Source organism: Lichenostomus cassidix, chromosome 17 (genome assembly GCF_008360975.1).
Source record: "Lichenostomus cassidix isolate B80296 chromosome 17, HeHo_3.0, whole genome shotgun sequence".
NCBI classification, from domain to species: domain Eukaryota; kingdom Metazoa; phylum Chordata; class Aves; order Passeriformes; family Meliphagidae; genus Lichenostomus; species Lichenostomus cassidix.
This window is the reverse complement of record NC_139497.1, coordinates 5,292,945-5,319,092: the sequence shown is the minus strand read 5'-3', so window position 1 is coordinate 5,319,092 and position 26,148 is coordinate 5,292,945. Positions and strand designations below refer to the sequence as shown.

The following is a 26,148-nucleotide window of genomic DNA, read 5'->3' as shown; positions in this document are numbered from 1 at the left end:
GCAGTGTTCATGGGTTTGTGTTGGACACAGCAGCACCATTTCTGCAGTGTCTGGGTGGTGGTTCTGCTGAGCCGAAGTCCCAGCTAACACTTGGCTTCTGAGTGACAATCCAGAGAGTGTCTGAAATGCCTGTAATTAAAGGCTGATTCCCTGGGTTCCCCACACCCACTCCCTTTCTCTTACTCCCATACTGGGGAACCCGTAGGAGGTTTGAAATGAGCAGCACTGTCAAATACTCCTCAGGGATGATTCTCCTGCACATGGTGGTGGGTGCCCTGCACAGGAATCACTGTCTGCAGTGAAGGTGCATTGTGTGCTGAAGGTCTTGAACAACAAACTCTTTAAGGTTCTGCGGATCGGTGTGTAGTAAGGACAGTAAGAGAAGGTTAGTGATTCTTGCTTAAAGTACAGCCTGAAATCTAGACAGACTTCTCTAAGGTAAGAAATCAAATTTCAATGTAGCTGTGAGGTATTAACCTACCAGTTCTTTCCTAAAGAGACACTTGATTGCTTTACGAGCCAGAACCTTTTTAATTTCAATGGTTTTAAGAGACTAGAGCTAGAAAATGAGATTATCTTGCCTTGAGGTTGTTTGGGCTTTTTTACCTTGTAAGCTTAAGTGCTGGCAATATCCTGGCACATTTGTTTGATCTAGTGTCATGTGCTCTGAAGGCTTTGGAGAGATTTGAACTGGCTGGAGTAAAGTCTTAAAGTAGAAAGGAGAGTGGCTTGTGGGGTGATGAGACAGTCCTAAGCCCAATGGTGTTTCAATGGGGCAGCCTGTAACCAGAAACAGTTTGTGCCATAGGGGAATTAACTGAATGTGACCACGGAGAGTTGAACAACTGTGCAGATGCAGCAAATGGATGAGGGCAACCCTGGTGAGGGAAAGCAAAGCTGGAATCTGGTCCATCTAAGCAGGTTCAGTTACAGCAGGGGCTGTTACTTGACAGCTCTGGTTGGGATTTTCCTTTTGTTGCAGCTTTGGAAGTTACAATGTGCTTATCATTGTACTGGTGTTCAACAAGAATAGATTCTTCTAGATGTTTATTCAAGCACCACAGTGAGTTGGTGGTGCTTGGCAGGAGCCCTTGGTGCCAGACAGCAAAGAGCAGTGGATGCTGTTGGTGTTTTAAAGCTACAGCAGCATTTCAGTCCCTAGTTGTACTTGTCCCTGTCCCTCAGGCAGAGGGGATGAATCCAGCCAAAGGGGGATCTCCCCTGACATCTGCAAAGAAGCAGCACAAGAGTCACCTTCCTGTACCAAGTCAGGAGTAGCAATAGATTTTTCCATGTGCTTCTCTCCTACTGCAGAGGGAATAGAGTGCTGGTGCCAGGAAGAGGATTCCTTGTGGCTGCTCTGAGGGAAGAGACACCATTTTCTGCTTCATTAAGCTGCTGATGTTTTTCCTAAAGCTGTTCTTCTTCTTTAATGTACCAAGGAGAGGAATAACAGGGGAACAGGGATATCACTGACCTGAGGGAAAATATACATGCTGGAAGGGAAATTGGCAGGGGTAGATCTCATAGATTCGGACTATGGGAGTGGTAGTCCTGGCAATTGTAAAACTAAGTAGAACAGGAACATAATTTGATTTCCCTGTTCTCTTTAACTAGAACAGCCAAGCATTATTGCTGCACTACAGAGCATTTCAACAGCTGCTTTTCCCAGGAGTTCCTTCCAAGCTGGGTGTTAGGGACAAGACTTTAGGATTTTAGATTAGCAGCAGATCTAGTTTCCATAACAACTAAAAAGTCTGTTAGATCTAGAATAGCACTTGGGTCTTTCAGCAGCTGAAGTCATGCTGCTGCTCTATTTTTGCTTCAGGTGCAGGAGGAGCTGTTGTTTCTCAGAGCCCTTGAAACTGTAGTACAACTGAGATGTGTCAGCTGGGAAAGCAACCACAAGGCTCTTGCCAGTGTGTTGGGACTGTCAGGTAGGACAGGAAGGATGAGCAGCTTTGTTTTGCTTTTACCCCCAGCTTCCAAGGCTGGGGTAGCAGGAGGGCACTGCTTTCACCTGAGCTGCTCCCTTTGCCTCCCTGTTTGTCCCCAAAGCCCTGAGCCCACAGAAGATGCTGAGGCAGGAGGTCAGGCAGTTTGTTTATTGGCAAATAAGTGCTGAAACCCATGAGCCCCACAAACACAGGTGCTCAGTGCCCTGTTACATTAGAATGGTCACGATACCTTTGGGGAAAGTGCAAAAGATCAATAAACAAGCAAAGTTAGTTCTGACATACCCAAGGGAAGGTGGTGAACAGAGACCTTGGTGCAGGTGAGTTTCTCTTCCATCCAGCTTGAGTGGAAAACTTGTGACACATCAAGTGGAAGTCCTTTAGGTGAGCTCTAGCTAAGAGTTCATTCCAGGGTGAGCAGGCACACACACACCTGAGCTAAACCACCCCATCCTTCCAGGGCAGTCTGGGCTGTGGTGTGTGTATGGCCAAGAACGTGGCCTTGGGGGTCACAGCAGGTGGGACTGTCCCTTTCTGCACTAGGATGCACCAAGTCTGTTCACTGCTGACATGGGAGGGGAAACATCCGTGATTCAGGGTGGAAATAAAGTCAGGCTAAAACATGCCTGGACAGACACACTGAAAGAAAAGCCTGGACAGTAACACAGGGAGCAAAGCTTGTAAAAAGGCTTGTAAACTTTGCAGTCCAAGAGCAGTTTCCCAGAGGAAATGCAAGCAAGATGCATGGTCCCTTGCATGAAGGTTTGGGGTTAGGCCCTACAGTAGCAGGTTGGTCTCCACAAAGAAATCTCCTTGCAGCCTCAGGGGACAGGGGTGGGTGGGAGCCTCCAGGCCCCAGGACAGTGAGTGTGGCTTGTGGCCAGCTGTGCATTGCTGGTGTCCCACGGGTGAGCAGGGTAGGTGGGTTTAACAGGCTCCTAAATCTTACCTGCAGCCTCCTTGCCTTACATGCCGAGACATGTCACAGGGGGTTTGTGGGACACTTCCCTACTGGAATGCTCAATGGCTGGACTTGGGCAATTCTACTGCTGGAGAGGAGGGGAGGGGCAGACAGGCACTAACCCACGCCAGACTAACTAGTGAGCAGCTGCTGAGGGACACAGCTCGCTCGCCCTGGGAAAGCCACTGCGAGGAACAAGACTAGGGCAGGGAAGGGAAAAAGTAATCAAGGAATCTTGTGCCATCAGGACTAACCTCAAAGCAGGCTGCACTGGAAGGTAATGAATTCAGTCTTGGGTGCCATCAGCCCTTTCCCAGAACCTCACCATAACAGTTTTACCATGTCTTTCCCACAATTCTCATATTAGCAATGGAGTGTCGACCCTGAAGAGAGCAATGGTCTCGGATGAGGAAATCCGCATTAGAAGTGCCAGACGAGGGGTGCATTCTGCTTGTACATTCTTCTTCCTTAACATTTAACTTAACAGTTCCAAGTAAGTGACAGGAACTTTCCCTTTCTGGTTCCCTCTTTCCCCTATGAGCCAGTCTGGATCCATGCCTGGCAGGCTGTACACAGTGATCATCTGGGAAGAGAAGACAGCACATTAGACAGGACCTTACTCTGCAGACAGAGCCAGATGGGGACTGAAAGAACACTAATTCCTGAAGTTCATTTAACAGACATCTGTACCCTTTCCCTGGAGCTATCTGCAGCTTTAACACAAAATCCACGGAAAACTGCCCAGTGATGTCCCTGTTGCTTTTTCATTCTCCGAAGTGACTCAAGGTACTTTTATATGTTGCTGTGTTGTCCCTCCTGAATATAAAAGTTCAGTCTAGAAAGCAGAAAAGTTTCCAACTTGCTGATTTTTCTTTTTTTCTCAGCATGATTAGAGCAGGCCTCCAGCCAGCAGCTTATCCCATGGCTCTGGATAAGGCAGCTGTATTTGAGGGTCAAAATCAAGATACTGAGTATTGGGATATTTTATTTTGGGTACAGTTGGGCTCCAACAGGAATTGAGGAGTTATTGGGGTGATGTTAAATATTAAATGGCCATGAGCACAAGCTCACTGCAACTCAGCCGATATTGGTGTTCAGGTAAAGGCTATTAACTCCATAAAGCAGGTTTTAGGGACAGGGAAAGGAATCAAAGCCCTTGTTGGGCACACCATGGGCTGCTGGGCCAAATCATATTGTTATTATAGCCAAATCCAACACTCAGGAAAGCCACCAACCTCATCTGCAAGAAGTGCCAGCTCAGTGCTGTCAGCTGCTTCGTAGTCGTAGAGGACTCTGGCCCTGCGTGTCCCACTGGCAGGAGGCTTGACTTCGTTGGGGTTCAGCACACCCTCTGCCACGCTGTTGGGCACCCCAACAATTGTGGGCACCACTGGAATTGTAGGCACAGCAGGGAGCGAGGCAGCAGCGACAGCTGGAGGAGAGGTAGCGGCCGCGGGAGATGCGGATTCTGCGTTGCCTACAAATGTGCCTGAAAATCTTACACGGGAGAAAAAAGCAGAGTTCAGCGAGGCTCCAGCCTGAGGAACCATGAAGAGCTCTTTCTTTCAACAGTTGCACTGCAGAGATGATGCTCAAAGGGTTGCAGCCTACAGCTGTAACATACCCACACTGCCCTTTATGTGGGAAACACCCTCAGTTCTCAGGTGCTGAGACTGTGCAGCAGGTGACATGTCTGCCTACTTTGGCTCCAGTGCCCTATTTCAGGACTGGCAGAGTACCAGACTAATGTGTGGCACTGCAGAGGGGGCTGGACAAGTGCTGCCCTCGGCTCTGTTTGACTGGGTCCACTGTGCTGTGTCTTTCTCCTGCTCCCACATGGTCTGTGTTACCTGCTAATCCTTATTACCTGCTAATAATTATTCTGCCTGCTAATCCTTCAGGAAAGGGATGGACATTGCTGGTGTTGAGCTGGATGCCACAGCTGGAGGCTCCCAGGCTTTATGGGCTCTCTAGGGCGAGACAGGAATGGAGCACAGGCTCAGTTCTCTAAGGGGGTGCAGCTCTGGCCCTGGCAGTGAACACACAGAAACCCCAGAGTCACAGAGGGGAGGAGAGCCCTCAGAGCTCATCCTGGCCACTATCATACTTACATTTCTCCTTTGGAGCTGCAGGCATGGAAAAGAATGGAACAGGAGTGTGAGTGATCGCACAGAAGCAACAGCCCCTCCTGGCTCAGACCCCTGCACTGGTGTGAGGGTACCAGACAGAACATCCCAGCCCACCCCACAGGATGTGCAGCCAGCAGCATGGAATATGGAATCTGGGATTCCTTACTGCTGCAGCAGAGCACGCTCAGGCTTATTGCTTGGCAACAGGAATTTGAGTCCCGTGTGATTTAACTAATTTGCAGGAAGAATGTTCAAACTCCCATGGCCATCGTTCTTTGAGAGGAATGTAAAAATCCAATGGCAAAGCCTACTCTGAATGAATCACCACCACCAGGACTGTAAATTCAGCAGCTCTGTCAGAGCTGAGAGGGCACCTTATAACTTTTGTCCAACATTATAATGGGGGTGGGGGAAGGAGTCCTGAGCTGGGAGTAGGGAGATGGATAGCCCTCAAGTAAAAGCTTGTCTTACCTGCCCAGTTGCTTCTGCAGGTCCAGCATGAACTGGTAGCACTGAGCATAGTAGTGAGTCTGAGACTCCACAAACTCGTGGAGACAGCGAAGATGATTCACCTGGAGGGAAAAGGACCATCAGCTTGACTGAGTTTGGTTGCCAGGCACAGAAACTCTCTTGCTCCAGCTACTACCCACCCTGAGGTACCCCAAATTTACCACCTCTCCTACCTCTATTCTGCATGCAGGACTCCATGATTCTCTTGGCAGGAGCCAAGAGTCTCTGTAGTCCCTGTCACCCCCCAGGTGCCCAGGAGGACTCACGTGTGTGCTGCTGATCCCCTCCAGCAGCAGACGGGTCACCTCTGCCTGGCGGTCGAACTCGGTCTGTGTGAGCCTCAGCTCGTGCTCCGCCTGCAAACGGGACAGGGGCTCAGGCAGCACAAGGCAGGAGCCCTGTTCTGCCTCTGCAGCCCCCCACCTTCACAATGCCCCCCACCTTTGGCAGCAAGACACAGGTGCTGCAGGAGCCAGGTGCAGCTATGACACTGAGCATGAAGCACAAGAGACCCTGGGTTGGGATCCCAGAGACCTCTGGCTGTATTTCAGCTTGATTCCTGCTTAATCCTACATTGGATCACTGCAGGTGATAGAATGGCAGCTCAAAACTGATGCATCAAGCAGGGAAGCTCCTACTCCCACAAGACTAGAAAATGAAGATGGAGAGGCTTTGTTAATCCTGAGGTATGTGGAAAGCCAATCCCATGCCAGCTGTGGTCCCTTTAATCCCCTCTTTCTGCACCTGCAGGAATAAGAATGTCACAGCCTCCCTAAGTGTGCCTCTGGAAGTGCAGTGGTTTCCTTTTCATCACCACAGAACAAAGGCTGAGGCCAGGCAGCATTTACCAAACTGCTGCTGCTAATTAAATCTGCAATGGAGATGAACATCCCAATCCAACTTCTACCCAAGGCTCTCCTTTGGGGCTAGTTACTGATTTTGAGCTAAGAGGAATTAAACACCAGTGAACAGCAGGCAGCTCCACAGCAAGCTTTTGGAATTCAGAGACAAACTCCCACTGGAGCCCAATCTCTCCCCCACCAGCAAACAGTGCATTTACACTGGGGCAGTTTTGCAGTACCACAATACCCAGGTGGATCCTGGCAAGCAGAAGATCTCCAGAAGTGCTGGAGCAGCCAGGTGCTCTGGTGCCAGCTCTCCCCTCCTGCTGAAAGGGGTGACAAGCAGGCCCATGTGTTCTCTCCAGCATGCAGTATTCCTTAACACACTGGTGTCCTCTTGGGATGTGCTGTGACTGGTCACAGAAGAGTGACACCCACTCAGCTCCAGCTCACTGGAAGGAGAACCCTTTCTCCTCCTCCAGGAGCATGCAGTCATCAGAGAGATGCCTGCCTTGGTGTAGGGGTTTGTTTTGTTGCTCTGGGAATTCCCTAATCATTCTGGCACAGGACTGACATGTCTGGAATTGAGCCCAGAGAGCTGATCCAGCCAGGCTGACAGTCCTGGAGCAGAGGCCACATCACTGGTGACCCCACAGGAGACCCAGCATTCCCAGCAGAACAAGCTGGAGATGCTGCTGGGGCCAGCACAACTCTCATCTGGTACCAGCATTACCAGTGCAGAGCCAGGCTACAACAAAGAAATGCTTTGACTGTCTTTTAATCAGATTTGTCTATTTTAAGCTGCAACTCAACTGATCTATTTTCTTCCATCCTCTGTATGAAGGGGATTATTTAAAGGAGAAGGGGGAATGTAACAGAAAATACCAGTGCAATGCCTTCAAAACACCAAGTGATTCTTGCCCCTGTGAGCTGAGACTTCAGTATTCAGAGTTACTTGAAACTTGTGCCAGGCAGACCCAGCTCCATTTGGCACTGCCTGGATTTTGCCTCTCCCTGCCAGCTCTGAGCAGCTGCAGGTTGTAATTTCCTATAAAGCCACAGCTGGATGGTGACCAGGGAGGCTCCTTCCAGTCTTGTGCTTCTCTAAGACATGGAGAACTTTTGCCTTAACTTAAATACTTTGGTCTATCCAAGCAGAATAGCCCAGAGTGAGAGGACAGAGGAACAGATTCTTGCATGCTCATAGCTAACTGCAGCCAGCTTGTTTGGTTGAGGGACTGAAGGATTTAAAGAACAGGAGGAGCTGGTTCAGGAAAAGCCAGTCCATTCTGTGTATGCCTTGGGAGTAAGGCAGCAGCAGGCTGCTCTCATGCACAGCACACAGGAACTTCTGCCACCCTACACTTCAGCTGCAGGCAAATGTCTGCTGGGGGTGTTCAAGGTGAGAAAGGCAACAGGATCCCAGAAGGTGTCTCTGGAAGCTCTGTGCCATGCTGGAGCTCCACACAGAGCTCACCTTGGTGTCAGCCCTCCATCCATCTTCATGGACAACTCACACTTCCCTTTCGGAGCCTCAGAAGGGCAAGGATCAGAAGGGTAAGTGGAGCTCACCCAGAGAGAATCAACTCCACAAAGCTTCAAACCTCCCCCCAACCATTTGTTCCCTGCAGCAGCTGGGGCTGTGCATGGGAAATGTCTGTCTTTCCTCCAGCTCTGTGTAGAGCCAGCTGGATGGGTCAGGCCAGGGGCTACCAGAGGCACATGGAGGATCAGAGCCTCGGCCACAGGAGCAGAGCTGAGTCACACCTGGAGCATCACCTCTGCTCCTGTGACACAGTGCAGGGCTCTGAGCTGCCTTGTACCACACTCAAACACACACCTGGATGCCAGGAAGGAGTCTCCCACCAAGAACAGCCCATGGCTTTTCCCAAGCTGCTGTCATTGCACTGAACCACACAGAGGGATCAGGGCTGGGCACACAACAGCAGCAGCCCCTGATCCTCTCTCCCCTGCCTGCCAGCAGGAAGGGTTCCACAGCACCCCCTTCCCCTGAACACCCCCAGAAGGTCTGAGCACAATTCCAGCTGGGTACTTACTTTTTCCACCTCGTCGCTCCAAAGCTGTAGGGGCCACAGAGCAACAGGAAAGGAGGTCAGTGTTGGAGACATTGAGAAGCACTCAGCATTAACACCAATGGGCAAAGACACTCTGTGGACACAGCAGGCCAACTCCAGGGACAAGCTAGCCCTTCACCCAGCAGCAGCTGCCAGATCCATGTCCCTTCCCGTCATTCCTGCACCCTTGAGCTCAGTTTCACAATGGGAGAGCAACTCCATGGCATCAGAGCCATCAGCAGCATGCCAGCTCTGCTCCCTGCCAGGGCTGATACAGCCACTGAATTCCACGGGCTCCAGGAAAAAAAAGGATCAACAGCAGAGTCCTCTGCACAGCAAGGCTCACTTTGCTGAAGCTGCAGAGGTTGGTATTGAAGGACAACCCTTCTTTTAGGATTGTGCAGAAGCATGTGAGCTTTTTAAGCTCAGGCCACATAGAGGCCAGTATTCCTCACCCATGGTCCAGCTTTTTTTTTTTTTTTTTTTTTTTTTTCTTTTGGCCAGGCAAAACATCACAGAATTCCTTCCTACTCCTACTCTCCTCACCCACAGGGCACACTCAGGGCAGCACAACACTGGACACCTCCAGCTGCTCGTGGGATCTGGCTCCAGGACATGAAACAATGAACAGAAGTCACACAGAGCAAAGGCAAAGGGAGAGAGGGGGCAGAAAAACACATTGATCCTTCCCAGAGGTCCTTGGCTTGGCCTTTCCTCAGCAGCCAACTACTGCCTCAGCCCTGGCAATGCGAAATCCCCCTGGATCTGGGAGCACACCCACCTGCCTGCAACACCCCACACCAGTGGGACATGGGGAATGACCCCTGTGGAGCTCAGCTTCACCCCCCAGTGTCACCCCTGCAGCCCAGGGAAGGTCACCAGATGCAGCTGAATTTGCACTGTGGGCACCTGTGCTGGACATTGGTGTTAGAGGGAGGACAGGCTCTGTTTGGACCAGGCTCTCCCAGCTGAGCTTTGCTCACCAATTGTCCTCAGGTGGGCTGTGGGAGCCCCAGGGGCAGAGAGACTGCAGCAGCCAATATAAGGAGCACCTGGAGGAGCTGCCTGTACTGAGGAGGGGCTGAAACAGGAAGGTGTTTTGCCAGCCTCCTGGGATTGCTTCCAGCTCCATGGTACGTAGCCTGACTACTAATATAATTGAGTAGAATTACTCTAATTGAGTAGAATTATTGTACTGATCTGGGTGCTGAGGTGGGTGTTTTCTTTGACTTTTATGAGGGTGTTTTGTTACTGCAAATCAGGAACTGGTTCAAGTAAGGCCTGGGCAATATCAGCCACGTGTGGGGACACAAGTCCCTTCCCCTTCTACGAGCTCTTACTCTGGAAGGAGGTGGTGGGAGTATCCTGTAGGAAGCTGAGAAGCAGGTCCTGAACTGCACAAGGCCTTTGCCAGCATATCCCCATGTTTTTAGAGCAAGGTTTACTATGGGAGCAAGGGGAAGCTTTCTCTCTGGTCCCACGCCTTCCTACTCAGACACTGTGGACAGTACTTAAACCATGTCAGGCCCATTTAAAGAGTGCAGCACCCATTGAATTTGTAGCCAGATTTGCTTCTCTTCTGTCGCCTTGCTATGCCACCTCCAGCTCTGACCCTGTGGCATTCTGGGACAGTCCAGCTTTGCCCAGATTTATCCCTGGACTAAGACACTGTGTGGCTCCTTTTTGGACAGCACAGGGACCAGAAAAGGTCTGCTATGGTCTTCCTCCACCCCAGCTCAAGCCAGAGGAATCCTCTTTAAGGTACTCAATATGTTTTTCTTGGAATCATTCCTAGGAATATAGCATGTGGCAGGGTCTGAGAGAAAGGAATATTTAGGCTTGCACAGCCCATGTACACCTTCTTACACAAAAACAAAAGGTCAGTGTGGGAGAGAGGAGAAATGGCTCCTCAGCCTCCAACTTGTGCAAAACAAGGGAGGTGCTTTTTTTCTTGTATTTAATTCCATCTGAGCCCTCCTGTTGTGGAAGGGGAAAAAATAAAAGCACCATGTTATACACCTCTCCAAACACCAACAACGTAAATTTAGAATCCAAATCAGAGCCCTGCTGAGGGCATGTGGTCCAGGAGAGAGCTGACCTCTTTGCTCACCTGTAAGACAAAGCTGTTACCTTGGGCATAACCAACCCCTCCCTCTAGAAAGGAGCGAGCTCAAGAGCGAGGTGAGCAGCAGCCACTGCTCGGCACTGTCAGTGCACACTGACAAGTAGCACAAGGACTCTGGCCTGGAAGAAAAGCAGAGCAACAGGATGAAGAGCTCCTACCTTGCTGCAGTGCCTGACCCCTTGGGATGAATGCTGGGATTAGAGAGCTTGCAGCAAAGCAGCCCTGCCTGCAACAGAGCTGGGGAGCAGCCCAGGCGTAGGTTGTGTTTTGCTAATTAGAGATGCAAACTCTAATTCCAGGTCACCCCTGCCAGTGCAGCTGGACTTCAGGTGGCCCTTCACCCACCAAATCCAGCTCTGAAAGAGTTTTGGAAGCCACAAGGCCTGACATTGACCAGGCCAGCACGTTTCCCACAGGCACTCCTGGTAGGAAGCCCTGCTGTGCAATCAAACCTGATTGGGGTTAGTGCTGGCTGCTCTTCCAGAGCCCTGCTCTCACTGTCCAGTGCCACCAGCACTACCAGAGCCTGATAAGGCAGCACTGAACTAGGCACAGATGTCCCAAGGCAGACACCTGTTGGCGGAAAACCTCCCAAAATCTGTTCTCCTGTTACATTCCTGCATGTGGCACCTGCTCCCCAGAGCAGCTTTGCAATGGAGCAGAAGCAGATCAAGGTACCTTTTGGTGAGGGCTGGAGGTGTCCAGCTGAGTGTCTGGGCACTCCATGAGATGCCAATGCACATTGTACAAATGCTTGTCTTCAGGTGTGCTTTAGCCTTGGGGAATAGTCAGGACATCCTGGTCTATCCAGAGGCAAAGAAAGCCCAGTTTCTCTCTTCTGATTCTCCCAAAGCTTAACTGCAGTCCCTTGGAACAGACTTTCCCAAGGGAAAAGCCAAAGCCCCATGCTGGCTCTGAGCTGTACTAGGAGAGAGGAAAACTGAGCAGTTGCTGCAGCATCACCAGTATCAGCTTCTTCTGCAGGACTCTCATCACTCAGCCTGTGACCAATGGAAATTCTTTTGTAGGTATTGTGTAAAGCTATTTCTGATCCCAGCATTGCTCTCCAAGAAGGTCAGAACAGATCTCCCCAGGAACTAACACTGATGCTGTCAGCTCAGACACACCTCTGTCTCCATGTGGGATGGGTTTCCCATTAACCAAATCCAACTTGTTTCCATGGTGTTTTTGGTTTGTGAGAAGGCTGGGCTGTTGTTTTGCATATTTGCAGATTCCACTCCCAGATTATTCTATTAACAGGCATCAGTGTTGTTCTGAATGCTAGTTAGGAAGCAAGATGATCAGTTTTCAACATTTTAACGAGAAATGTGACATTGTGCAATGGGGAGCCGTGAACACAGCAGGGGAAGTCAATTGCTTGGCCACATCCACTCAGTGCAACAGAGCGGAGATGCAGCGGGCTGTTCACCCACCCTGGGCACATCTGGCTGTGCAACAGCTGCCAACAAGATGAAAGGGGGGAAATTATCTCTGTTTGCAGAATAGACAAGCCTGTGACTGACACTGGTGGCAGAGAGATTCCTCAACCGTTGCTTCTCTTGACCAGTTAAAAAGCCTCTGACTCTGACACCACAGTACAGATCAGGCAGTGACACTGCCACTGTACTGCTGGAACCATCCAGAAAGGCCGCTCTTAGAGGTTTGTTCCTTTCAATTGCTCCACGAGCAATAAAAACCTGTCAGAAGATCCCCACTAGAAAAGTGGAAGAGGGCTGGCAGGGAAGCTGGTTTGGAAAACAACCCCAGCTGCAAGTGGCCAGACCCTGAGCAGGCACCCCCACAAGGGGGACGTGAATCCTCGAGGCTGAGTCAGAGGAACCCTGGGCAGCCCATGTCACATTAAAATGTTGAAAACAGCAGAGCACCAGGTCCAAGTTTAAGTCAGGTAGAGAGAGAGGGGCAGGAAGAGGTTGGAGAGGCAATATCAAGGAGAAGGCAGTATCCAGGAGGAGGAGGAGGTGATCTTACCGCTGATGCGCTGGCGGAGAGCACGTAATTACGAGGTCTGGTTTCCTGAAAGTCAGGCACAGCCTGGGGGGGAATAGAGTGTCATGTACAAGGCACCAGAAGAGTCAACAGGAGTCAGTGGGTGATGGGTGGAACAAAAGACCAGTGGTTTTTTTCCTGCCTGTGCTGGGAGCTTTGCTTGGATTCTGAAGAGAGGCAGGAGGGAGGTTTCCCGATGTTTCAGCAGTGGCGTGAGGAGGCCAGGCGTGTGCAGTGGGAGGTGAACTGGCTTGTGCAGTCACACTGGTACTTGGACAGCAGACACTCCTACTGTTAGAAACTCTGCCTCTACTTACAGCTATCAGCTCATACAGCTCGATCCCAAATGCATTCCCATTCCTTTACAGCCAGCAGGTTGCTCCTGTTGCATTGGCTCAGTCCTGTGGGCAGGACCTTCCTTCCCCTTGTCTCCTGCCCACAGTCATTGTACAGGGCCTTGTCCTTAAAGCAGGAATATTTACCAGCCCTGGAGCATCCCTTCCACAGCGCCTTTTAAAGAAACACATCCATTGCTCTCACTGTCTCCAAGTCACATTTCCTCCTAACAGCCAGATCTGCTGTTTTCAAGACCTTAGCCAAGCCAGGTCTACCAAAGACAGTGTAGGAGTTTTCATCCCAAAGGTCAGGAAACCTCCAAGCCACCTTCTCCATAGCTAAACTTCTGCCCTGGGGCAGGAAGACTTGAGCACTCTGGAGGTTTCCTCACTGGAAATGCAGTGGATCCAGTCCACCCCCACAGAGCTGTGGGCTCATTAACCACCTCAGAATGTGGTGCCTTCATTCAGTTAAGACCAGGCCTCCTCCTGGGATGGCCTTTGGCTGTAGCATCCCCTGAAGAGACAAACCAATGAGCTGCCTGACATCAGGAATCCTCCTGGCCAGCCCTTACTGCACAGTGCTGCTGTGCAGGGCTGGCACAGTCCTACTGGATCCCAGCTCTGGTGTTAATCCCCTCAGACCCCTTGCTCCCTCTCCCAGGTTAATCTCTGCAGTCACCCAGATCCACTTATACACACTGACCCACTTTGCTGCACCCGAGCAGCTGGCTGGAATGAGTGACCAGTGTGCAAGAGCAGTCAGGCAGCTCCAACAAGAATTTTTTTTTTCATACCATTTAGGAGTTTTAGGGATGGCTGGAGGAAGGAATAAGGAGGAGCAATTCCTAATACAAGTCAAACCTGAACACAGGGGAAAAAAATGCACCAGTGAGGCCAGCATAGCAACTAGGCTGGACTCCTCCCTGTGGGGAGAAGGGATGTTTCACAGAAATAGCTGCTTATGCTTTTTGTTTTTAAAGATCAAGAGTAACTGAAGAAACCTCTCCTCCCATTCCCTGTACTCCAGGGAGTCCTAAAACTAGTCACAGCACATGGGATGAAGGAGGCAAGCTTCTCTTGTACTTCTGTGCATGGAGAAGTTATATTTGCAAGCAGTGGTCAAAAGGGACCCATGTCCCTCCCCCCTTCCACTCTGGTAATGGGGGAAAAGGGGCAGAACAGCACCACAACCAGATCATCCTGCCTGTCATTGTCTCTGGGCTGCCCTTCCAGAGAGGGACTGGCCACCCAACCCCACCTCCTCCTGCCTGCAGCTGGAGGAGCCCGAGGGGGTCTTTGGGGGAGCCCCTGCCTCTCTTGAGCACTGCTTGCAGGTAGCGTGGATGGACCTGAGGGATGCTCCAGAGGGGCTGCAGGCAGGTCTCTGACACTCCCATCCTTCTGGAGCACCTTCCCCAGGCAGCCACAGCCCTGATCACACTCAGAACATGCTTCAGGGCCAGTCCCAAAGGGACAAAGGAGATATGGATTTTCTCTTTTAAAATGGGAAAGAGACAATGAGAGGTGTTAAAGGAAAAAAAAAATCACAGCACTGTTAGCACAGTCAATACTCACATCTCCCTCACACTGAGCAAATTACAAAGAAACAAAACAAAAAGGTTAGTAAACAAAACAGCATCAACAGGAAGGACAAAGCACAGAGTCTGTGGGAAATGCACAAGCCCAGGTGTTCCACCAGCAGCTCATGGGTCTGGGCAGCAGCGCTTGGAGGGGCATAACGAGACAGAAGCTGTGGGAACACGAATTTGCACTACAGAGGGGAAGAGCAGCAAGAGAGGGGTGAGCTGGGAGAGCTGGGATACTTCAGCTTGGATGGGGAGGTGTGACACAGGACTCCAGGCCTGTTACAGGGAATGCTGTAATCTAGATGAGGTGTCTAGAGAAGAGGAAGCTGCTCTCTCTGGTGCTGGGAGCTTCCACCTTGTCCTCCAGCAGTCAGGGAGACACCCGGAGCCTAGAGATCCTGCCTTTATGCTAAACTGGGTGGGGCATGGGTTCCCACAGCAGCAGCTGAGTTTGCTCTGCTGCTGTGGTCAGTGTTTCAGCCCCTGCCACTTTGAGGCTTGGCTTGGGAAGAACACCCTGGAAAGCTTGGGCTGGCTCTGCACCTGCCTGGGGCACCCCAAAAGTTGCAGTGGGAAACAAAGTTTTTCTTTTCTAGCTACAGGGAAGTCCCTCAGCCAAGGGTGTGTGTGCAGGTGAGAGAGCTTGGGATCCCCTCCTGTAGGAAGCAAGGTAAAGAGGGTGGAAAGGGAGGAAGAACAGGAGGTATCTGAATTCCTGCTCTGATAGGAGCTTAAAAATAAAGCAATGGCCACCAGTTCCCCCTGAGATGGGGGGCACTGTCTCCTCCAGAAGGGGAACAGGGGAGCCCTGAAGTTACTTTCAGAGAGCCTGGGGGACCTGACTGATTAGAGGAGGCTTTTCTAAAAGGGCAGCTCCTACTTCTGTTCACAGCTGTCCTGTGCAGGTCTGACCACTCTGTCAGACCTCCTGATGGAGGCTGCCAGGCTTAGCACAGCTTCCCCATCTGCCATGGATGTAATTGGAGCTGGAGGAAAGGGAAAACACCTGGGAACTAGCTACCCAGGGAGAGACAAGGCCAGAGGCTCAGCTGGGCAGATGGCTAGAAACAGGCTCATAGCAGGGCTGCTGGGCTGGTATCCCAGTGCATCCCAGAGACTGACTGACAAGGACAGTCTGATTCTGACTTGCACACATTTGCCAGTTGAGCTCCTGGCCCCAAGGCAGAAGCAGAACTTGGCAGGTCCTTGTGCCAACAGCCAAAGCTCTACAGGATGACAACCAGCTCCACCTAGGCCCTCCAGGGAACCCATCAGTGCCCAGTGTGGTGAATTCTCCAAAGCCAGAGGGCAAGACAAGCCTGTAAGTAGAGCACCATGAATTGAGCGGGCAGAGAGGCTCAGGGACAGATCTTGGTAGCCAATCTGACCCTGACCACTCCTTACAGGCTCCCACAGCACTCTTGCCTGGGAACTGGCAGAATCCTAACTAGTCTGACAGGCTGGGACAGCTGCAGAGCCCCAGCAGCCTTTCCCTTGTGTACCTCCCAGCTCAGCTCTCTCTTGGCTTGGTTTGAGATCCTCTGGGAAAATTAGCTAGTCCTCAGAAGATGCAGACTTTTAGTTACGAGCACAACTCATCCAGCAACCCTGGTCAGTCAGGAGGCAGGAGCCTGGGTCAAGTGCAAGTTTCCAGACTCCAGAAGCTCAGACCTGTTTGCTTCAACAATTCCCCCAAGGTAGGACATCTCAGAAACAGGCCCATGGCTCCTGCTCCCAGTTCTCTTCCATCTTAGATGAGGAATTCCCCACCTGTGCCTGACAGAGGCAGGACACAGTGGGGTAACCTAACTTTTGACCATGTGAACCAAGCCCTGGGGCCAGAAGGACAGGGAGGGAAACGAGGGGAGGAGTTACCGCTGCTTTTGCCTCGGCAGCTTTGGCCTTCTTCAACCTGGCTTTGCAGGCATCCAGATCCAGGCGCCGGTTCTGCAGGATCCTCCGCTCTTTCTGGAAGGGACAGGAGATGGGTCAGAGCAGATTGCTTAGGACCACGATTGAGGAGGGGAGGGGACACGGTATCACCTAGGAATCAAATCTATTTCTTCACCTAAACATATAAAGGAGAAAGAACCAGTTGCTATGCTCATCCCCTTGGCAAGAGTTTTGGTGTTGGTTGCCAGGGATACAGGATAACCTCCTAGAAACAGGGCAGCCTGGGATGGGTGGTGCCCACAAGCTGCAGGAGTGGGGAAATGAGTTACTTTCCTCATACACATCAGATGGCAACCTTTCCCTAGCAGAGGGGGAACCTGAGCAGATCTAGGGTTGGCATTTCGTCATCCTTGCATTTTAAGGGGACAGGTATGGAGTCATCCTTTTTCAGAGGGAAAAAAAAGGGGCTCTCCCAGCACTGTTTCCCTTTCCCCTGCCCTCCTTGTCTCCAGGGATAAGCTTCCCCTCCCTGCTACCCCACTTACAGAGATGGTTCTCCAGTCCCCTTCCAGGAAGTTGCGCAGTGGGGTCAGGAAGTTGATGGAGGCAGAGTGGATGAATTCCCGTTCTGCTGCACCCAAGCGCCTCTGAGTCTCTCCAACTTTTATCAAAGTCTTTCCTGCAACAACAGGAACCTTCAGCTCCAGGAGAAACCAATTAACATGTGTTGGCTTCAGCCAGAGCTGCCAGACTCCAGTGCTGGGGGACACAGGCACAGCTGTACCTGCTTGGGCGAGGTGACCCTGCCTGTCCCACACCAGCTCCAGCCCTACCCACTCTGCTGTTGGCCTGAGGCATCTTCTTGCTGCTCCCAGGGCAGCTCTGATCTTATCTATCTGCTGAGGCACTTATGCCACTGATGTATTTTACTGCTCTACCTGCTTGCGCAGAATGATCCTTCTTTGCCTCATAAAACAGAGGCACAGGAACAGAGCAGCAAATTAAAAAGCATCAGAGCAGAAAACATGAGTTGATTAGGCAGTGTTGGCTATAGATGCAGTTATAGCTGCTCTGCCTGTAACAGGACTCACTATTGAACAATTATTGATCTGGAGAGCAGGAACAAAGCTCATGGCAGAAGCAAGGACAGCTGGAAATGAAAGCTGTGTCTCTGTGCAGGTCTGCTACCTAAAGGAGCCCAAAATTCCCCCAGGAAGGGACAACTGTGAGGATTTAAGAGCAGAAAGATGCCCTGTGTGGTCAGGAAGGAGCCTGCTGCAGACATCTCAATGCAAAGCAGTTCTCTTGGGAAGGGATGGATTCCCAGGATTTCTTCATTAGTCAGGCTGGCTTACCATAAGGTGTCCCTGGCCCAAAGTCATTGGCTGCCTCTGTCATGTACTGTGCCAGCAGCTCCCCGTTGGTGACCCGGGAAGGTACCTTCCGGTCAAGCTTCTCGTACAGGAATTCTTCTACTCTGGCACCTGGAATGAGGAGACCAGGGAGGTTAAAAGAAAGTCCCTGAACTGGGATTGGGAATAGCCCACCCCATGCAGTCCTCAATGATGAACTGGACAGCAGGCACCAGTGCCAGGAGGAGGTGTCCCTGCCCCAGGGCACTGCCAGGCTGTGAGCTGCCCTCAGCTGCACAGGGAAGGAGGACAAGCCCTGCAAAGACACATTTCTCCCAAGCCCCACAGACTCAACAGGGCTCTTTGCCAGAGGCCATGTCTTTTAGCCCTGAGCTGCAAGTGACATTTGTCCTTCAAGCCTTAGGAGAAGCTGGACTTACTCGGGTTTGGCTGTAGCAGAACTTCAGTCTGACGCAAGATCTTCTCTGTCCAGTTCTTTGTGCAGTCTGCCCTGGCCAGAAGGTTTTCAAAGTGGGCATCAAGTTCAGTCTTCTCAGCCTGGCCCAGCTTTTCTTCAGTAAACTGCAGGAAGAAGGCAGTCATTAGGTCTGTTCTTCCAAGGCAAATTTATAGTGTGTTACAGAGCTAATAAGGGACACTGAAGCTGCTTCTGTCTTGTGTATTTATCTTAGAATAGAGTTAAAACCCCATCAAGGTGTCATTTTTTGTTCCCAGGAATCATTCAGGGGAAGAGTGCAAATGTTCTCCCTGAGTGTAGAACAAGCATTGAGCTGAAAACAGAGTCCAGGTTTGAGAGGTGTTCCACAATAAGTAACTTTTAATAAGGTCTGGTACGAAAATTGTCCAGTTCTGAGGGATCTATTTAAATATGCACATGGCTTCCACTGCTTCATGCAGGAGAGCAACAGACATCCTTCACATGAGGGAAAGTGCTAAATCCCTTCATCTCCTACTGACCAACTCTGTCCTGCAAATCCAAAAGGTCAGGAATGCCACTGCCACCTGACAGAAACATCTTGTTGGATCATGCTAGAAGAGCCTTTGGACAGATGTGCCATTTGGGATCCTACAGAGGCTCCAGTTGTCCTTTAGCCCTTGGTGGTGGTCTCTGCTGCCACTGCTGAGTTATCAGGACACGGTACTGTGCAATAGCGGCACAGTCAGATGCAAAGAGATTAAAGCCTGGCTAAAGCTCTTAGATGAAATGCAGGTCCTGTCTCATGTGCCACTTGTACCTTCTCCTGTCTGCTTCCCTACCCCAGAGCTCAGCTCTAGCTGGGCCAAGATGTCCCTTCCATGGGGTTTTGCTCTGGTGTCTGCTGCCCCTCCTGAAAGGCTTCCTGGCCAGCTCTGTTCTTTTCCCATCCAGCACAATGCTGGGAACAAAATGAGATAAGGAGAGCCCAGAGCAGGAGCAAACAGCCCTTGGAGTCCTGTTACCAGATGTCTGAGATATACAAGCCCTCCAGGTATGTTTACACAGCGACCTGTTTGGCACGATTCGAGCTCCAGCCAGTGGAGTGCTTTGCCGGATGAGGGTGGTGACAGATCCTCAGCTGCAGGGTCAGGCCAGTCACACTTTCCCCCGCAGCCCCTTGGGGACAGAGGACCAGGGATTGCTTCACTGGTCTCTCCTCTGCACCAGCAGCCCCTGGCACGCAATTTTAACTGGTTGTGCCATGGCCCCCTTTGGGCCATTGCTGGACATGGTAAAAGCAGGTTCAAGGTGAAAAGGGTGTTTGTGGTGTTTGGTCTGTGATTTCTCTGGGGGTCACACATGGCTCTCAGCAGCTGAGGCTGCTTTCCTCTGCCACTGCTGGGAGCCCAGGGCTGTTTTCAGACTCTGCCAGGCTGGGCTGAGTCACTGCCATGCAGCAAACTGGGACTTCCCAGGTATTTGGCACCAATTCTTGAGTCATCTGTTTAAGATCTTTCCTAAACAAGCCAATGCTCTTTGATGCAAAGATAGCAGTCTCTCCCTCTCCCCCCTTTCCCAGACAGCATTTTGAGACCTCATCTCACTTTCAAGTCCAGCTCTCCTTCCTGCAGTTTAGGCTCATCCTGCACCAGCATCTGCCCTGGAGCTGTCAAATCTAAACCCAGTTTCTTACCGGCTGAATTGAGTCAGCTTCTTACAGCATTGCTGCAGTGTCAGATCACTGCTGAAGCCCTTCAGCATCTCCACAGTGCTGCTGCCACTGTCCTGAACCACTCCAGCTCTGGGGTCCTTTGCTTTTTTCACAAGTGGCATCTTTGGCATCACTGTCCTCCGTGGCTGTTTTGTGTAACCCAGTGCAGGGCTCACAGCTCAGCACTCGCCAGGACTCACAAACTCAATTCTTATCTCAAGTCAGGCACTAAAGCTGTTTGTCTTGCAACAAAGCTGTGGGCAGCACCAGGATCACAGCAAGCCTGGGAGCTACACCAGAAGGGGAGGATGGGCAGGAATCTCAGTCACAGCCTGTGGCTCCAAAGGGTCAGGCCAGAAAACAATCTCTTATTCAGGCTTTCTTTCAGGGTTGGAAAGCAGGGCATGAATGTCAGGAAGCAGTGCAAGGCATGGGAGACTGTGACTCCACCGACCCTTAATTCCCTCAGCATCTCCCTGCCCAGGAGCTGGATGTGCTGAACACAGCCAAGGCTCAGGCTCGGGTGGTTGGTGCCTCACTGCAGGGGCTGCACTGGGTGCTCTCCCTGCCCAGTGCTACCTCCTCCTCCCTGCGCACAGGGAGACACTGATCCTGCTCGATTTCACCTCTAATGCGACCTTTTAGACCCATCAGAGAACCCACCGACCTCACAGCAGTAGTGGGGATGTGTCATGAAGTGCAGGGAGGGCAGCACAACCTCCTGCAGGGCAGCCTGCCATGAGATCAGATGAAGCTTCTCCTGGAAGCACAGCCAGCACAGGAGCTTACAGGTAAGTTACACTGACCTATCCTATGAGCTGGTTCTTTTTCTTGTCTGGTGCAAGTGGAAGTCTGAGATTTTAGGTGGCAACAGCTCTCAGCTGCTGGTCCCCTCTTACCTGGCTGCCCAGTGAAAAGCAAGGTAGAGGAATAGCAGTTTATGAAATTTGGCTACTCAACCACTTCAGGCAGAACTCCCTGTAAAGGAATTCTATTCCTGAGAACTTGTTTTCATAACACAGAAACTTCATTGAACAGACATAAGATTTCTGTGTGACACCAAGAGACAAAGAACAACAAATGAACCAATCACATCCTCAAGCCTCCTGACTGTAAAAAGGCAGATTTTTGAGTATTTTATATCTTGATGCTCCTAGACTAGAAGTATTTCTATCTTTTGCAGCGGATTGCCACAAATGGGAGGGATATTTGCTTTTATCAAGTTGAGTTAGAGGCTTGGTGCAGATCCCCAGGGAGAGGCAGGGCTGGCAGAGCACAGGCAATTGCAGTGCTAAGAAGAGCCTCCAGCTCCTCCATCCTGCTGTGGCAGAACTAGTCCCATTTTTTTTCCAGAACCTGAGGACTGGGTCAACAGCACTGAACCAATTCTCAGATCTGCATCCAGGGATCATAAGCCAGGTTGCAGTGCTGAGCTGCTGCTCCCCTGCAGGAAACATCCCTGCAGCTGACCCAGAGCAGGTGCTTAATAATGCAGGGCAGCCTTTTGTCAGTGCCACTCTCACTCTCCAGGAAGAGCAGAGTCGTGCTGCATTCCAGGACATCAATAATTCAGCCAAAGGTTGGGTTTCCTCTGCGAGGCTTGGCTGGCCAGCAGGAACAAGAGATGCTTTATCAGGGCCCATGTGGGCAAAAAGGGTGACCCAGCAGGAGAGCAGCACTTGGGCCACAGGCCCTAAAGGAGCATGTATGTTCTGGACTGCAGTTAGGGCAGCTGCCCTAAGCTTTCACAGCTTGGGGAAAAGCCCCTTTCCCCAAGAGAGTTGGCAGATACATGTCTGGGATGTCAGGAGGATCAGCAAGTAGTGCTGAGCTGGGGGTCCCTCTGCACTTACAGGTACAGATCAGAAGGGCTGGGCCTGTGACTAAAGGCCATCAGAGTTAGGCTTTAAAATAGCACATGTTACTTCCTTTGCTGAAAGCATCTACACCTTCCTCTCCTTAAAAGTGAGGGGAATAAAATTGCAGTATAATAAAAGCCCAGGCCTGTATGCTGTGATCTCTGACAGGGTGGCTGCAGTCCCCTTCCTGAGGATCTGGTGGCAGAGTTCAAGCCCTTGTACCATTTGCAGGGTCCCCATTTTATCCAACTGGATATTACTTATGACTTTCCACCTTAAATTACAAAGATCAAAGCAGGGCCAGAAGTTTTAAACCAGGAATAGTCTCTTGTACCTGCCAGTAGATTTAGACTACCTGATTTTCAACAACTCTGGACCAGATACAGAGTCTGCTCCAAGTATTTGGCCATCAGGAGTCAGGAAAGCCAGGCTGGGAGCCAAGTGAAACTGTGCTAGAGGACAGAAGGAAGCCATTAACAGGGACAGCTTGGTTAACTCAAGAGCAAGGCATTTAGAAGAGGAAAAAAAAACTGTTGTGGTGGGTTGTCCTTGGCTGGACAGGAGATGCCACCAAGTCTCTCTATCACTTCCCTCCTCAGCAGAACAGGGTGTTGAAAATAAGATAGAAAAAACCTCCCATCATAGGTCAAGATAAAGGCAGTTTAATGAAGAAGTTGTGTGTGGAAGCAAAGGAAACCAAAAGATTTTCTTCTCTCCATCCCATCAGCAAGTGATGTGTGGCCACTTCCTGGGAAGCTGGGCCTCAGCACATGTAGTGGATACTCCAAAAGACAAATGTGCTCTATAATAATGTCCCACCTCCTCCTCTCTCTTAGGTTTTATTGCTGAGCAATGTCCTATGGTATGGAATATCCCTTTGCCAGCTTGGATCAGCTGTCCTGGCTCTGTCCCCTACCAACACCTTGTCCTTTCCTCGTGTCACCTTCTGCTTTCTGAACTTCTAGAGAGTCAACCCCAGTAAGGTCATCAAGCAGAGGGTTTATTTTATCTACTAATGATAAAAGTCTATTTTATCATCAGAGTTCAGGGAGCTGGGGGAGTCTGTCTGTCTGCAGGAGCTTCAAGATAGTGTAAGTCAGCCTCTAGCTGCCTTAGTAATGACATTAGCAGAGGGAATAAGCACCCAAAGGCTGTATTCACCCAGAGCCTGTTTCCATCAAATCTGACAAAAGTCAGACAACTACAATTATTTCCAGACCTCCCTGAAAGAGCCTGGCTAGAACAGAGATACCCAATGTGTGGCCACAAAACTTCCACTGGCCAAGGTTTGGGATCAGACCCACTTAGTGATACTGGAAGGTGCAGCTGATCAAAGAGAAAGGCCCTTCTTCAGTGAAGATGAAGAGTGACCTGTTTGAAGTCTGCAGGTGCTGCATCCCCTCAGAGGATACTGCTCTGATGGCTGCAACTGGTGGTGCAAGTGTCAGTAGAGGCCATCCTCAGGTGAGATGCTGAATCCTACACAAGCTCCATATCTGTGCAGCTGCCCAAGCCTAGAAGCTTGTTCTCCACTCCCAGGGTAACAGATCTGTCCACTACTTTCCTACTGCCAACTTTACTGTCTGCTCTTCTTTTCTGGAGGAGTCCTGTGACTGATGCCTGAGTAAGGAAGAGCCATGTAAAGGCAGCAGTGGGTTTGAGTTGTTTTGATTGGGGTTTTTTTGTCATTAGGAGCCTAGCCCAAAATCCCTCACCCAGCATCCATGCTGGCTTGTATTTGACAGATTTCAAAACAGCTCTGAGCCAGCCCAGAGGTGTTGTGCTGACCATGCCCTGTCTCCTTTCCCCCAGCTGAGCCACGATTCCAGTTCGAGTGAAGCTCATGTGTGTTGGTCAGACAGCTCTGCCAGACAGCAGGAACTAATGCTGTCTGAGTGGAACAGCACATAATGGCCAGTCCATTTATCTCCCAGTTGCTGCAGTTCCAGTAAAACATCACTTTGTTAAATGCCTGGAGCTGGAGAAAGCATCTCCAGTGCTACAGAAAACAGCTTTTTCTAGACAGGACTTATTCCAGTCCTAGAAGATCTGCAGTGCTAAAGAGTGCTACAAACCCATCCCTCACTGCCCACAGCAGACCTCAGCTGTCACTGGTGGCTCTTGGGGGAGACAGGGCAGGGCTCACCCACACCAGGACTCTGTGAGAACACAAAAAGGCTGAATTCCCCCAGCAGTGACAACTCACAAGGTGGTTTTCAGCCTCAGAGATCTCTTTCCTTCCCATTCCCGCTCCTTACACACCTGCTTGCTGTCCAGTGCTCATTTGCTTTCAAGAAATTACTACTGTAATTAGGCATATGAATATTCATGTACGAGACAGTGGAGTAGGTGTAGCAGGCAGAAGCCACGATTTATAAACGCCTCCTTGCTCTGGAATCACTGCATGCAGACACTGTTCCCAGGCCTGTCTCCTTCCTACGCCTTGGAGCTAAAAAACACTTATCAGAGACTTACAATAAGGCTTCTAAACACAAGATTGCTTTACAGCATTTCTTCTGCATCCAAGGTCATTTGCATGAGAGTGGCATCTCTAGGCTTTCCATCTGCTCCTTATTTTGCACCTGTAGTTAATATCTCTTTTTCATAACATATGACTCACTGGCATGGTTACAGGAGGTGATATCTCCTTACAGGAGACCAGTTCCCAATAGAGCCAGAATCACTCCACTGCACAGAAGGTCTGGAACGAGGCAGCTCTGCTTTGTTTGTTTACCAGCCCCCACACAATAGGTAGAGCAAGAAGCCCAGTCCTAGAGTCACCAGCTGGACTTCACTTTCTAGGCAGGATCCCAACCAGTTCTGACCTGCCGCTCTGCTCTCCTGGCCAAACAAGAGCAGTTTTGCAGTTATTATGCCCAAGAAATGAATACACTCAGCAGCCCCATCTCACCACCTGCTGCACATCTGCTGCTTGTGTGTACCCAAATTTATCCACAGCTCCAGGGGGGTCACTTTATCCCCAAGAAGTTCCTGATCTCAAGTTTGGGAATATCAGAATATTCTGAGGTGGAAGGACCCAAAAAGACCATCAAAGTCAATCTCCTAGCTCTGCACATAAACAGCCCCAAGAGTCTCCTGCTGTGCCTGAGAGTGCTGTCCAAATGCTCCTTGAGCTCTACAGGCCTTGGGACTGTGACCAGTGCCCTGGGGAGCTGTTCAGCGCCCAGCCATCCTCTGGTGGAAGAACATTTTCCCGATATCCAACCTCAACCTCCCCTGACTCAGCTCCAGCCCTTCCTTCGGCTGGTCCTGATGCCACGGCAGCCCCGTGAGACCCAACCTGCTCCCTCCCAGCAGCTCCTTCCCATCCTTGAACATCGCAGAGTTTTGCCAGGGCCTGGCATCTCCTGCTCCTGCCGAGGGGCTGAAGTGCAGACCAGCCGCAGGGCACCTCCACCATCCCTCCCCAGCGACAGGGACCATTCCACAGGATCCCAGAATGGCTGGGGCTGGGAGGGACCTCTGGGGATCGTCCAGTCCAACCCCGCTGCCAAGGCAGGTCACCTGGAGCAGGCGACACAGCAGCCGTCCAGGTGGGTTTGGAATGTCTCCAGAGTGGGAGACTCCATGCCCTCCCCGGCAGCCTGTTCCACAGCTCTGCACCCCTTCCCGGCGGGTCTGGGCACGGACAAAGCAGCCGTGGGCCAGATCGCACGGCTTTGTGTCTTTAAGGACAACAACCCCCGGCCCGAATGTCCCCCGCACTCCCCTCCCCTCCGGAGCACCATCCCCCGGGCTCTTCCCTCGGGAAGCTCCCCGGCATCCCCGAGCCGCGCCGGGGCGATGCTCCCAGGGCGATGCTCCCGGGGTGATGCTCCGGGGGCTGCGGCTCACATAGACGGACCCGCCCGGCTCCGAGCTCTCTCTGCAGCCTCCCCAGGGCCGGGCAAACCCCTCAGGCTCCGCCGGGGCCTGGACCCGCGGATCCCCCGCGCCTCCCGCCCCGCGGCCTCCGGGCGGTGCCGCTGCCGTGGCGCCCCGCCCCGCCTCACCTGCATGGCACGGGAGAAGAAGACCCCCGCGTCCGACGCCAGCTTCTTCACGTTGAACTCCATGGCGGCCACGGAGCAGCCCCGGCCGCGCCGCGCCCCCGCTGTCACTGCGCCCGCCGCGCCGCCGCCTTTTATAGCGCCGGGAGACGCCCGATCCGCGCCTCTTAAAAGGGTTGAGACTGCTTGCGTGATCCGCCCGCCCCCGAAAGCGCCTCTGTGGGCGGGGCCTCAGGCTGAGAGTGTGGCCCCTTTAAGAGCGGCGGCGGCGGCGGGGGGAGCTGTCAGCGTCCGCCAATAGGAGCTCGCGCCGCGCTCCCCGCCCCTTCCCCTCCCGCTCCGCCGCGCTCGCCGCC

At 51.5% G+C, this 26,148-nt stretch overlaps 1 protein-coding gene and 1 long non-coding RNA gene across 6 annotated transcripts; one reads left to right on the top strand and one right to left on the bottom strand.

Moving 5' to 3' along the window:
• Positions 1-2,086: 2,086 nt before the first annotated feature.
• SH3GLB2 (SH3 domain containing GRB2 like, endophilin B2) lies at positions 2,087-25,984 on the bottom strand. Of its 5 annotated transcripts, XM_085077076.1 has the most exons (12): positions 25,796-25,984; positions 18,214-18,355; positions 17,777-17,905; positions 16,967-17,100; positions 16,404-16,496; positions 12,587-12,649; positions 8,455-8,478; positions 5,822-5,911; positions 5,517-5,617; positions 5,028-5,042; positions 4,152-4,413; positions 2,087-3,499 (listed from the first exon to the last, which is right to left on the bottom strand). In XM_085077076.1, exons 1-12 carry the CDS (start codon positions 25,856-25,858, stop codon positions 3,392-3,394), a joined length of 1,224 nt encoding a protein of 407 aa, XP_084933202.1. In that variant the 5' UTR covers positions 25,859-25,984; the 3' UTR covers positions 2,087-3,391. The 5 variants fall into 5 exon arrangements, with proteins under 5 accessions (XP_084933202.1, XP_084933199.1, XP_084933200.1 ...); XM_085077073.1 differs by lacking the exon at positions 5,028-5,042 and having other exon boundaries at positions 25,796-25,959; XM_085077074.1 differs by lacking the exon at positions 12,587-12,649 and having other exon boundaries at positions 25,796-25,959.
• Positions 16,490-23,363, top strand: LOC146429913 (uncharacterized). Its single transcript, XR_014855488.1, has 3 exons — positions 16,490-16,813; positions 20,569-20,714; positions 22,382-23,363. It is a non-coding gene; the product is annotated as an uncharacterized LOC146429913 (long non-coding RNA).
• Positions 25,985-26,148: the final 164 nt, after the last annotated feature.

What these genes read in the sequence shown, in the direction of transcription:
- SH3GLB2 (XM_085077076.1), bottom strand. Translation starts at nt 25,858, where the DNA reads ATGGAGTTCAACGTGAAGAAGCTGGCGTCGGACGCGGGGGTCTTCTTC. An exon ending in TCTTCTCCCGTGCCATGCAG is followed by an intron (nt 18,356 to 25,795) that starts GTGAGGCGGGGC and finishes TTCTTCCTGCAG; the next exon opens with TTTACTGAAGAAAAGCTGGG. An exon ending in GGGACTGGAGAACCATCTCT is followed by an intron (nt 16,497 to 16,966) that starts GTAAGTGGGGTA and finishes TGTCCCTTCCAG; the next exon opens with AAAGAGCGGAGGATCCTGCA.